This window comes from Martes martes (genome assembly GCF_963455335.1).
Source record: "Martes martes genome assembly, chromosome: 1".
Taxonomy (NCBI): domain Eukaryota; kingdom Metazoa; phylum Chordata; class Mammalia; order Carnivora; family Mustelidae; genus Martes; species Martes martes.
The window spans coordinates 191209786-191223564 of NC_137888.1; the positions used below are offsets into that span (position 1 = coordinate 191209786).

Here is a 13779-nt window from a genome sequence, read left to right on the forward strand (position 1 = left end):
GGTGAGGACCCTCTTCATGGCTTGAAGATGACCCTCTTTGTGTGGTGGTCTCACAGAGCAGAGACAGAGCTCTGTTCTTTTCTTGTAGGGACACTATCACACCATGAGGTACCACCCTCACAACCTCATCTAAACCTAATTGTCTTCTAGCTCCAAATACCATTAGAGTGGTAGTTAGACCTTCAACATATGAGTTTTGTAGAGACACAGACATTCATATTCTACCCTTGCTCCCCCCAGTTCATGTTCTTCTTGCATTCAAAATCCATTCATTCAAACTTAATAGCCCCCAAAGTCTTAGCTCATTCTAGCATCAATCCTAAAGTCTAAACTTCAAAGACGCATTCATATATCATCTAAATCAGAGGTGGGTGAGATATGATTCATCCTGATGTAAAATTCCTCTCTAGCTATGAACCTACAAAATCAGATAAGTCATGTGCTTCTAAAACACAATGGTGGGACAGGCACAGGATAGACATTCCCTTTCCCAAAGAGAGAAATTGGAAGAAAAGAGTGTCAGATCCCAAGTAATTCTAAAACTCCCAATAAGGCAAATAACATTAGATCTTGAGGCTTGAGAATAATCCTTTTTGTTGGATGCTCTGCTTTCGGACCCAATGCAGTGGAAATCCTGATTCTACAGTTTTGCCAGGTGGGAGTCGCACTCCCCCACACTTCAGGTGGCTGCTGTCTGGTGTACTGAACTAAAACAACAGCCATTATCACCCCCTCACCCCCCCAACACGCACACACACACTGAAACTGAGGAGGCAGTCCTGATGATCTCTGAATCACCTCAGTGGTTATTCTTTCTTTGTCTTAAAGAATAGCACATGTTTGCACCTGCAGAACTCTATGGTCCAGCCCTGTCAGAGCTAAGAGGTCTGATAGGTTTCCTTCCCTTTGTGTTGGGGTGACTGGTTAGGTCTGTGGTTCACATCCATACTAATCAAACTGTTGTTTGGTCACATGCTAGTGTTCTTTCTCTCTTTCTCTCTCTCTCTCTCTCTCTGTCTCTCTCTCTCTCCAGTATGAATAGGCTGAGAATTTTCCAAATCTTTAAGTTCTGGTTAATTTTTGCTTAACAATTCCTTCTTTGATTCATTACTCTCTTGCATTTTACTACAAGCAGTCAGGAGGAACCAAACTGCCTTTTAAATACTTTGCTTAGAAATCTCCTCAGTAGCTTGCAAGTTTTAGCTTCCACAAAACACTAAAATAGAGTTCAGCCAAGTTTTCTTTTGTCATTTGGTAAGAAGGACCACCTTTCCTCCGTTGTCCAATACTAGGTTCCTCATTTCCCCCTGAGATGTCACCAGATTGGTCTTTACCATCCATATGTTATTAACATTCTCTTGATGATTATTTACATATTCTCTAAAAAGACAGAAGCTTCTTCTCCAGCTCTCCTCTTTTCTTTGTGAGTCCTCACAAGAATCATTCCCCCCTAACAGCCATATTTCTATGCACATGCAAACTCCTCTAGCCTCAACCCATTATCCAATTCTAAAGCCATTCCACATTTTTTTAGCTATTTGTTATTGTAGCACTCCACTATCAGTACCAAAGTCTATCTTAGTCTTCAGAGAAACAGAACCAATAGGATGGAGATATATCCTGGGTGGGTGGGTGGGGAGATATATTTGACCCATGTGCTTATGTAGGCTAAAAAGTCCCACGATGTGCAATGGCAAGCTGGAGACCCAGGAGAGTCAATGGTGTAGTTTCTGTCCTAGTCCAAAGACCTGAGAGCCAGGAGAGCTGTTGTAAGTTCCAGTTTCAGACTGAGTCAGAAGGCGGGAGAAGACGAACAGTCTAGTTCAAAGACCGGCAGAGAGCAAATTCCTTCTTACTCAGCCTTTTTTGTTCTATTTAGGCCTCCAATGGATTGGATGAGGCCCACCCACGCTGGGGAGGGCACTCTGCTTTACTCAAGTCTACTAATTCAAATGTTAATCTCATCTGGAAACGCCCTCATAGACACACCCAGAATAATATTTAACCAAATGATCTGGACAATCTGGACGTCTGTGGTCCAATCAAGTAGACACATACAATTAATCATCATAGTGGCATAGCAGTTTCTGCCACAAAGATATTAGTGAAACCATTGTAATTTCTTTCTCTTCTGTTTTAGCTGATTTCTCATTATACCTATAAAAAAGCTTTCAGTTTTAGAGATACTAGATATTACACAGATGAAGAAAAAGAAATTTTAATTCCAAGTAGAAAATTTCTCCTACGTCAGGATATTGCTTATCAACTCTAGTGTCTTTTTTTTCTGCATATAGTCCATTAAAACAGAATCATTCACTATATTTCACTTTGTGATCTACCTTTCTCTACTTTTCTGCTTAAAGTATGTATGTTGAACATTTTTCTGCTATATAATATTCTTCTATGACATTTGAAATGACTGTATCATTGTCTATTGAATGGATATTTTTCAGCCAATCCCCTATTTTTGGACAGTTAGGTGGTTTCCAGTTTTTCACTTCTCTAAGCAGCTCTATTACATTCTTATTGTCTCTTAATGTTTAGTTACAAAAGCAATGTATGCCCTCTCTAACTAAAACAATAGAGTTGTGTAAGATAGAAAGCAAAGTTCCCTATTTCTATCTACCAGCACTTGTATTTCCCACCATTCCTATTCCACATAAGGCAACCACTATCACTAGCTCACTGTGTATCCTTCCAAACGCTTCTGTCTTCTGATTCCTTTTTCCTTTTCCTTTCATTCCATTAACCTACAGCCTTTTGTTTTCTACTTTCTTCATGCAGCCCCAAACCTCCTCACTGTCCTTATCTGCTGCTTACTCTGGGAAGCTAGGCAAGCATACCTGTTAGAATTTTGTGTGAATTTAGACAAAATAATTTATGAGCGAAGGTCTCACACCTCTGATTGAAGAGCATGAACTTGATGGGTTACCTTTTCTGTCTTGCATGTTGACTGCTAGTTGGGCTTACTAAACCTGTCTCCTGGCACGAACTGGGTCAGGCAGTTGGAAAAGCAAATCTTCAAAAATATAAGGTGTTACTATCTTTATTTCTCATAAGCTAAGACTGAAATACATTTAAGAAACATTTTTATATTTTATATTCTTCTCATGTGTTCATACAATTGACCATGAAAGGAAAACTCTATAAAACAGGAGATCTGCAACTAGAGATTTTTAAAGTATATTCATCCATTCAGTAAATATTTACTGAGTGCCTCTCATGTACCGGGCACCAAAGAGATCCTGGGAATGTAAAGACAAAAACCCAAAGCTCTTCACAGTTTCTTTTTTAAGATTTCACAAACACTACTTAGGAAGCATCCAACAGTGTATTTTATTGTCTTCTTTGCCTGGATTCTCTCTTCTAAACTTGCTGTTCAGCATTTTGTCTCTTAGAGATGTGTGGTAGTAAACCCCATTCTTTGTTGATAACACACTGGCACTTGAGCCTCTGTGTATTTTCTTGCCACCACAAGTATAGTTATGTTCTAACAGCTGCAGTAACATTTAGCTCAAAAGCAAGAGGGAAGTCCTCTGGTTGTGTACAAAGATGGATATCTAGGGCACTTGGACTCCCTCCCTTGCAGTAAAATTAAGTCCAGATATCTGGCATTGCAATTCACATCATTATCTGAAGAAGCGTACCCCGTCTTCCTTCCTTCCTCTCTCATTCCCTTTCTCTTCCTCTCCCTCCTCCTCCTCCTTTCCTTCTCCTTCTCCTTCCGGAGGTAGGAAGGGGCAGAGGGACAGGGAGGGAGAGAATCTTAAGCAGGCTCCCTGCCCAGTGCAGAGCCCCACGTGAGGCTCAATCTCACAACCCTGAGATCATGACTTGAGGCGAAATCAGGAGTCACATGCTTAACCAACTGAGCCACCCAGGTGCCCCCCTTCTTTTGTTTTCTTAAGCTATAAAAATTGCTGAAATGCCAAGAGTTTGGTTGGGGTGAATAGAGAAGTTTGGAATGTTTTTAATCCTGTGCTCAGTGTTGTTGGTAATATTAGAAGAGCAGCAGAGCCATGTATCCAGTCATACCCTTGGCTAAAGCAGCCTACTCTGACTTTAGTACTCCTCATAAGAAAAAAGACCCAGGGCTTTAGTTGACAGTGAATGCAACCTGAGCCAGCGATGTGACCTGCCTGCCAAAAGAAGCAAATGTGATCTGAACCAGCATTAATAGAAGGCTGGCGGCTGGGACAAGTAAGGTAATAGTCCCAGAGTATACTCTGCACTCATCAGATCACACCTGGAGGATGGGGTTTCCTCTTCGGCACCGCATTTTAAGAGTGATATCGACAAGTTGGAGTATGCCCCAGTTGGGCAACAGGATGATGAATGGCCTACAAACAATATCCTTTGAGGAATAGTAGGAGGAACTAGGGTAGTTTACCCTGGAAACTAGAAGGCATGTAGACGTGGGATAACTATTTTCAATAAGTGGGAGGCCTATCATGTAGAAGAGTTGGACCTTTCTTTGTAATCTCAGCAAGCACAACTTAGACCAAGGGGTATACATTACAAAGTGGCTGATTGATCTTGTCTCCATAAAAGGAAGAATTTTCTAGCCCTTATGAACATCCAGAAAATGGCAGCTTTGTAAGGTAGTGACTTTACCTTAATAAGGGGTGTTGGCTAATCAAACATTAGCAGCTGGATAATCAAACATCAGAAGATTCACGAATATGATGGGAAGTTTGGAGAGATGACCTGATCCAAGATCCTTTCAGAATCAAAGGTTCTAATGCAGAACCTTAAGAAGGAAGTACTAGCACTTTTCCCTTTAGACCCCATATAAGCATTAACCATAGAAACTGGGTTAAAATTGATGCGAAGGTCAAATGTGAGAGTTTTGAGGATGAAAAGAAACAAAAAAGCAATACGAAATTTCTGTTGCCCTAGTGGTTGTGGATTTTTTTTTTACCTTTTTAAATAATTAATTATTTTTATTCAAATATAATGTATTATTTGCCCCAGGGGTACTGGTCTGTGAATCATCAGGCTTACACATTTCACAGCACTCCCCATAGCACATACCCTCCCCAATGTCCATAACCCAACCACCCTCTCACTACCTCCCTCTCCCCCTAGCAACCCTCAGTTTGTTTTGTGAGATTAAGACTCTCTTATGGTTTGTCTCCCTCCCGATCCCATCTTGTTTCATTTTCTCCTTCCCTACCCCTCACAACCCCCCACCCTGCCTCTCAAATTCCTCATATCAGGGAGGGCATATGATAATTGTCTTTCTCTGATTGACTTATTTTGCTCAGCATAATACCCTCTAATGGTTGCGGATTTTGTGGATTTTAGTGATGTTTGTTAGTTTTTTCCCAAAGCAAACCAAATGATTTTTTCCCCCATCTTTAAGATGCTTTAGAGCCCTAGTGTGCTCTCTTTCTCATCAAACTCACAGTCCTGGGGTGCCTGGGTGGCTCAGTGGGTTAAAGCCTCTGCCTTTGGTTCAGGTCATGATCCCAGGGTCCTGGGATTGAGTCCCGCATCGGGCTCTCTGCTCAGCGGGGAGCCTGCTTCCCCCTCTCTCTCTGCCTGCCTCTCTGCCTCCTTGTGATCTCTCTCTCTCTGTGTCAAATAAATAAATAAAATCTTAAAAAACAAACAAACTCACAGTCCTCTTAATGTGTTGTTTTCATTTTAATATGGTGTTACATTTTGCAAAATTACTTTTTAAAAAAAGATTTTATTTATTCATTTGAGAGAGAGAGAGAGACAGAGAGAGCACAAGCAGGGGGAGAGGCAGAGGGAGAGGAAGAAGAGGAATCCCACTGAGCAGGGAGACTGACCAAGGTCTCAGTCCCAGGAACTAGAGATCATGACCCAAGCTGAAGGCAGACACTCAACCATCTGACCCACCCAGGTGCCCCACAAGATTACTCTTAATTCAAATTATACAACAGCATTTCAGGGAATGGCAATCTGTATCCACATGTCAAAGAGCCACCCCTGTGGAACAGCATTTAAAGCTTATTAATTATTAATAATGAGGTAGCACCCAGTAAAAGGCGTGCATTGAGATAGCTTGGCTCCTCCCCACAATCAGTGAGATGAGTAAGCTGGGAATGAGCATTCCTATTTCATCAATGCAGAAACTGAGTCTTAGAGCAGCTTGCCTACCATGATTATGGATGGAACTGGCACTAGAATCCAGAACTTCTGACTTCTAGTCCAGTGCTCTTTTTAATTCTGTTTTTTTAAAAGATTTTATTTATTAATTTTTTGAGAGAGAGAGGGAGTGTGTGAGAGAGAGAGCGAGTGAGTGCGCGAGAGCGCACACAAGCAATGGGGAGGTGTAGAGGGAGACGGAGAAGCAGACTCCCCGCTGAGCAGGGAGCCCCATGTGGGTTGATCCCAGGACCCTGGGATCATGAACTGAGCTGAAGGCAGATGCTTAACTAACTGAGCCACCCAGGCGCCCTAATTCTGTTTTTAATAGTAAAGGCTACTGTTCTTTCCAAACAGTGGGATTAAAGACTAACTTAAATGCAGAACATTGTTTTTCTCTCTCAACTACAAGGGCTCTCTAGAGTAGGAGGGCAGATTGCTTTGGCCACAGACTTGGCTTTTAACTTTAATCCTGTTCCTAGTTCATCTGATGTACTAAAAATAGTCTCTAGCAAACATCTGATGATACTTGACCCTTTCCTTGAAATATTGATGCTAACACTTGAAATAAAAATCTGAAGGATTTATACAGAACAAGATTTGGGGTAAATCTGACTGGACAGTGCAGCAAAATGCTTAGGAGCTAGGCTGACTCAGAGAGATCTGGATTTAAATCCATTAGGCCACCAATTGGCTGTGCATCATCATCATCTCATGGAGTCTCAGAATCTTTACCTGTAAAAATGGGAATAATAATGAGATCTGCCTTTTTGGGTTGTGAGGAGGATTAAATAAGATAATGTGTGTAAAAGCATGAAAACGGATTTTATTTATTTATTTATTTATTTTATTATTAACATATAATGTATTATTAGCCACAGGGGTACAGCTCTGTGAATTGCCAGGTTTACACACTTCACAGCACTCACGATAGCCCATACCCTCCCCAATGTCCATAACCCAACCACCCAAAACTGATTTTAAAAAAAATTGTTTATCATCAGTTACTATCCATTGTCTTTTACTCATTTTTCTCTTGGGGTATTCTTGTGTGTTTCCTATTTACGTTCATTGTGGTGTTTATACTCTGCATAGTATGTGGTGAATAAAATCCTAATCAGTAGTATTACGTTGGACCAATAATTGGTAATAATTCAATAGACCAAGTGCCTCCTGGGTGCTCAGCACAGTGCTGATCTCTGAGAAAAGCATTTTGGGGCACCTGGATGGTTTAGTTGGTAGAGTGTGCAACTTGGGGTTGTAAGTTCCATCCGCACGTTGGATATAGAAATTACTTAAACATAAAATCTAGGGATGCCTGGGTGTCTTGGTCCGTTAAACATCTGCCTTCAGCTCAGGTCACGATCCCAGAGTCCTGGGATGGAGTTCTGCACCAGGCTCCTTGCTTGGCAGGGAGCCTGCTTCTCTCTCTGCCTGCCTCTTTGCCTCTGTCCTATTTCTCTGAAATTTAAATAAGTAAAATCTTTAAAAAAAATAATAAAATCTTGGGGCACCTGGGTGGCTCAGTGGATTAAGCCTCTGCCTTCAGCTCAGGTCATGATCTTAGGGTCCTGGGATCCAGCCACATATCGGGTTTTCTGCTCAGCAAGGGGCCTGCTTCCCCCTCCCCCTCTGCCTGCCTCTCTGCCTACTTGTGATCTCTGTCTGTCACATAAATAAATAAAATCCTTAAAAAAAATAGTAAGATCTAAACAACCACAGCCACGAAGCTGCCTGAGACTAGGCCCTTTGTAAGAGAGACTGGTCTACAGTGATCTACAGGTTGCTGTGGAGGCCAACCTGGTTTCAGAAAGCACTGCAGATGTGTGAGTGTTGAATGAGTCACAGGCAACCAGACCAAGAAAGGTGGGTGGGACATTGGTGGAGAAGGAACAGCTAAGTGAAGGCACAGATCTCTGAATCAGCAGAGGAGAGAGTGAACTGAAAGGCTTCATCAAAGTTGTAATACTTGTTGGGCTAGTCATGTAACCTCTCAGCATCTCAATTTCCTTATCTGTAAAAAGAATGAAGTCTACCTACTGGTCATGATTTCAAAAGTCAATAGAGTAAATATTTGTAAAGTACTTGCTGGCGCATCAACTGAAAGGAGTAAGTATTCAGTTTTAGCCACCGTTACCACTATGTTTAATAATTTAATAATACCTTATAATTGTGAACGTATCATTCCAAGAGTAACTCCTCCCCTGGTCGTTGGACTTCGAAGAATGGTTTCAGGATTCATAAACCACTCTTGAAGAGCTTTAAGACGAGGATGCCAGGGCTGGCTTCATGAACACAGTGAAGCGCCAGCAAGACGACCCTACGTCTGCGCGGTGCTAAGGTGCACCAGCGCGGAGCCTGCTTCTCAGGGTCACGTGCGCCCCAGTCCCGCCCCGGCCCCGCCCCGGCCCCGGCCCCGCCCCGGCCCCGGCCCCGCCCCGGCCGAGTCCGTCCCCGGCGGCTGCCGCTGCAGTGGCGGCGGCTGCGCCTGCGCGGATCCGGGAGCGCTCTGCTGCGCGGTCCGCAGTGGAGGCGGCGCGAACAGCAAGGGGGCGGCGGATGGCTCTGCGGGGCCTGGCAGCCTCAGGGCCCGGCTCCCGCGGGCCGTTGGACGAGGCCTTGGCGGCAGCAGAGGACCACGGGGCGCCGGCCGTGGTGGTGGCGGCGGGAGGCACGCCGGAGGACGACGAAGAGGATGAGGGCCGCGGCCGGGGCCTGCTGCGCTGGGACGGCTTCTCGGCCTGGCTGCACTGCGTGTGTGTGGTGGGCTTCGACCTGGAGCTGGGCCAAGCCGTGGAGGTGAGGCCCGGCCGCTCCTTGCCCCCGGCGCCTCGTCCGGGTCTCCTTGCCGGGGAGGCCCCAGCAGAGCGTGTGGCCGGCGGGCCCGGACCCCGGCTGCCGCGCATCCGGGCGTGGCCCGCCGCCCCTCTGCCTGTTGGGCCGGGCTGCGGTCCATTGGCAGTTCCCGTGGGAGGATCGTGGGCTGCGGCTAGGGGTGAAAAGTTCTCTCTAGGCCCCTCCTAAATACTTGCTGAGGTTCGTTTTTGTTTATTTTTGTTTTTAACCCGGTGTCACAGGAATAATAAATGGTTAGCGGCACCGGGAGAAGGCTGCAGGCAGGATGTTGGGGACTTTTTTGAAGACGAGAACAATGCCCCTGACATATGGTGAACTATAATAGCCAAGCCTCACACAACCAACTTTTTAGACTCCTTGACCGTTTTGGCCATTTCCAGTAATTCTGAGAGCATTCTCCTCAGCCTGAGCCAAAATGCTTATCTCAGCATGATTTTCTCCATTTCCTCGTTTTGTTCCTCATTTCTGTTATTTTTAAAAAATCGTTTCTTTTATTCCTTGACGTTGCTTTTGAAAACAGTTGGCCTGAAAGCTGTGATCAAGATTAACATAGTTCATAGTTCATCTTGTTTGTGAATCATTCAAGTTTTTCATCTTTATGGTGTCTTATTGAAAGGCCTTCGAATGTTATTTATTCTTGACATTGTTTAGGGTCCCTTTTGTAGCATAAGACATGGCTTGTCATTGTATCCAAGGAAAACCTTATTAGAAGGAGGTATGTTTAGAAAATTTTTGTCTGTTTTGGTGATGAGAATAGATTTTAATGAACCACCTCATTCAGACTTTAGTGGCATAATTTAGCTATGAAAATGGGCTTGGGAGGTTTTTCTTAAAGCAAAGCTACTGCTTTTGTATTCAACATGTCTTCTCTGTTTTATCATTATGCAGTTCAGTACACATTAGGTTTCCACTAAGATGTAGGCCTTATGCTGGTTGCTGTGCATACAAATATGAACAAAACGCTTTAACCCGTATTTGTAGATTTAGACTACAATTTAGAGGGGAACCAAGAATTAATCATGGAAGAAGATAGGGCCAAATCCCATGCTTGGTACATTAGTGGTGTTCCATATGTACTTGATGGAATGAGTGAATACATGAGCAATTCTTTATCTTGTTGAGGCAAACAACAGTTTCCAAAGACTTTGAATTAGAGATTTATAAGTCATCTTTCATTTACATTGACATGTTAACCTGAAGTTATATATGTAGTAAAATAAAATTTAACCATAAACTTAGGAGTGGGTTGTTGTAGTTGATTGTATTTTAAAGTAGCTGAAGGGGATCCTTGTGGACTCTAATCATTTGGGACATTATTTATAAGCATGTTCTTCTGACCAGATTGACAGTATTTACCATAATTGAGATGCTACAAAAATGTGAATCATTAAAGGACTTATTTTGAATTTCATTTCCCATGGGATATGCTACTGAACAGTTTCCTTTAGGTCAGTAGTTTTTTTTTTTTTTTTTTTTTTTTTTAAAGATTTTATTTATTTATTTGACAGACAGAGATCACAAGTAGGCAGAGAGGCAGGCAGAGAGAGAGAGGGGGGAAGCAGGCTCCCTGCTGAGCAGAGAGCCCGATGCGGGGCTCGATCCCAGAACCCTGGGATCATGACCTGAGCCGAAGGCAGAGGCTTTAACCCACTGAGCCACCCAGGCACCCCTAGGTCAGTAGTTCTTAACTTTTTTTGCATTCTGAATCTTTTAAAAAAATACAAACTCCATTATAAAAATGCTTACTAATATACAATTAAGTATATACTTCTATGGATTATCTGGTGGTCATCTGTGGATCTTCTGTTCCACTGTTTCCAGATTAAGAATCACTGATTTTAGAAGGCATTGAATGAGGGTGGGGAAGATTCCCTAATAAAGGATCCAAAGAAAGATAAACACATTAAATGGGTTGCAACATAATTTGTTTCACTTTTGTGAGAAATGTAGGATATTATACCTTGCCACTTTTAAAAGAAGAAAAAGGAACACAAATTAGTAATGAATATAATGAAATAGTTAAAAAAAATGTATTTCACTTTTGTATTATGGCCTTATCCAGGCCAGAATGGACAGGCGGGGTGGCTGTAATGGGAATAGAAGGTGGTGAACATAGACTTGTGTTGGGTAAGTGACATACAGTAGCTCCAGCCCCAATTCCTATAATGTACAACCATGGAAACTCAAAAGGGAAATTAATTAAAGAATAGGTAAAAACTAAATTTGGACTAAAATATCCTAGAAGACACCTGTGCTATCACCGTCTTTGAATTTTAGGGTTGAAAGAGATGTAAGACGCTGTTGTGCCATCACAGAAAGTACCATTTGTGAATTTTAAACAAATGCATGAACAGCACCACTTGGTTAAGCTTAAATCCTTTTCAAAGAGACAGTATAGCATATCAGTCAAGAACTGGACTGCCTAGATTTGAGTCTGTGACTTTGGGCACATTACTACACTTGGCTCACACTCCCTCTGTAACAGTACCTGCATCAGAGCACTGCTGTGAGAATTAGAGAAATTAATGTTGGTGAAATGTTGGGAACAATACCTGTGACTCAAGACCTATGTAAGTCTGTGTTTGGGAAGTATTGAAATTCCCTTTTCATTTTCAGTGGAGAAAATCCTTAACTTGCTTTGTAAAGGCAAGACCTTTGAACCTTAATTTTCTCACTAGTAAAATGAAGTTGTGTTAGTAGAATCAGTACTTTTTTTTTTTTTTTTAAACAGGGAAACTTTTTTCCCTGTCTAAATAAAAATCTAATATGGGACCTCAATGGCTAACCTGGTTGACATGGGTGTGTGTGTGTGTGTGTGTGTGTGTGTGTGTGTGTGTGTGTATTTGGTTGCAGACAATGGAAACTAAGCTATAGCTCAAGCAGAGAAGGAAACTTGCTGTAAGGCATAGAGTTTTCAAGATATTCAATGTACAAAATTATTGGGGCTTCATAAAATGGCTAGAGCCCATAACTTGGAAACCTCTTGCTTATGCTTTTGTTTTTCGGGATTTTGTTCATGCTTCATGCTCTCTGCAACTTATTTCCTTGGCTTCTATAATCTTTATGGTGGAGAAGTTGCCTTTTTCAGCCACTTCAGTGAAGAGAGATGCCAGAGGAAGTACTCAGGCCTGGTTTGGGGCAAACAATCAGCTGAAGACTGTCTGGTTAGAGGAGTGGTCCATTTTGCATAAAATGTCTGTTAGGCCCTGTTCTTGGTAAAGGGGACAATGAACAGTATCTTTTAAGTTGGAAAGAAACTATAAAAGTTGTTGACTAGGAGGTGTGCTCAGCTTCTTCCTTCTCCCACAAAGTGACCCTAGAGCGTCACCACAGAATCCACGTGTCCTCTGGAACACAGTTTCAAATCCTCTGGATTTTTATAAACTCTAAGTCACTTCCAGCTCTAAAATTACCTGATTATATAGTAAAGCCTTAATTATCTGAATCCAGAATTGCCTCATTATTCAAGTTTTTTCTCCCTGATTGAGTAATAATATGCTCATTGTTGAAAACTTGGCAAGAAGGAAAATTATAAACATTAGAAGACATCACTCATAATTATACCAAGAAACAAGTGCTATTAATAGTTGATATTTTCATTAATGCTTTTTTTTTTACGTAATTCATATCTGTCAAGAATTAATTTGATTGTTAGGAACAGAAACGCTCTCAAATAAATTTAAGAAAAAAGATTGATTGTAAGGAGTCTGTTGGAACCCAGTTGAAGGAAGCTGGAATGAACCTCATGGGATTTGGAAAGCCTCAGGCATTTTGCCTTTGTTTCTCCGGAGCTGTGTGGTCTTTTGTCTCCGCTTCTCTTTGCCAGTCTATTCCATTCTTTGTGTCGAGACTGGTTTCTTCTGCAAGGGTCTCAGTTTCTGCTCCTCAGTTTCTCTTGATTTGGGATTATTGTGATACTGATTTTAGCCAAACTACTTTTATATTCTGGAACCAGGCTGAAGCTCAATTCAAATACTGGAGTATCTGATTGGCCCAGCATGGGTCAGGTGCTCCCTTTTGTTCAGTCATCTGTTGGGAAACCGCGTTTCAGTGACCATAGTGGCTACTTGTAAAAGGAGGAGGGGACACTTCCAAAGCATGGGCTGGGCAGCAATACCCCAAACAGAGTTACTATCAGAGTCTGCTTTTTTTTTTTTTTTTTTAAAGATTTTGTTTATTTATTTGTCAGAGAGAGAGAAAGAGAGCACAAGCAGAGGGAGTGGCAGGCAGAGGGAGAAGCAGGCTCGCCACTGAGCAAGGAGTCCAACTTGGAACTCATCCCAGGACCCTGGGATCATGACCTGAGCCAAAGGCAGACACTTACCCAACTGAGCCACCCAGCAGACCCCAGAGTCTGCTTTTATTGATAAACATGCTCATAAACAATTTACCAGATCGTTAAAGACTCTTCATTAGTACAGTTTTATGGAACATTATTTAACCATTTTTCTTAATTTGGATATTTAGTGGTTTTTCTTTTATCTTCACAGTGTAGAGAATTATTTGCTACCAGTACACACATTTTAGAAATGTTTTGAATTTCTGAGCACCTTTAAAGATTTATTTATTTATTTAATTTATTTATTTGAGAGAGTTGGGGGGGGGGTTGGAGAGAGGGGAGGAGCAGAAGGAGAGGGACAAGCAGACTCTGCACTGAGTGTAAAGCCTGACTTGGGGCTCCGTCCCACCGCCCTGAGATGATGACCTCAGCCAAAATCAAAGAGTTGGTCTCTTAAGTGAGTGAGCCACCCAAACACCGCCCCCCCCCTTTATTGATTGATTTATTTATTTGAGAGAGAAAGGGAG

The 13779-nt window shown here is 42.3% G+C and overlaps 1 protein-coding gene across 2 annotated transcripts in view; it reads left to right on the forward strand.

The window, feature by feature from the left end:
* The first annotated feature begins 8607 nt into the window (after nt 1–8607).
* DENND6A (DENN domain containing 6A) overlaps nt 8608–13779 on the forward strand; it is a 61680-nt gene continuing 56508 nt past the window's right edge. Inside the window, exon 1 of one of the 2 annotated variants that reach the window (XM_080799791.1) lies at nt 8608–8916. Coding sequence is in view for 1 of the 2 variants with exons in the window: in XM_080799790.1 (XP_080655916.1) it covers nt 8677–8916 (240 nt within the window). In the remaining variant the exon portion in view is untranslated. The remainder of the gene's footprint in view (nt 8917–13779) is intronic. The other variant, XM_080799790.1, reaches the window with a different exon arrangement.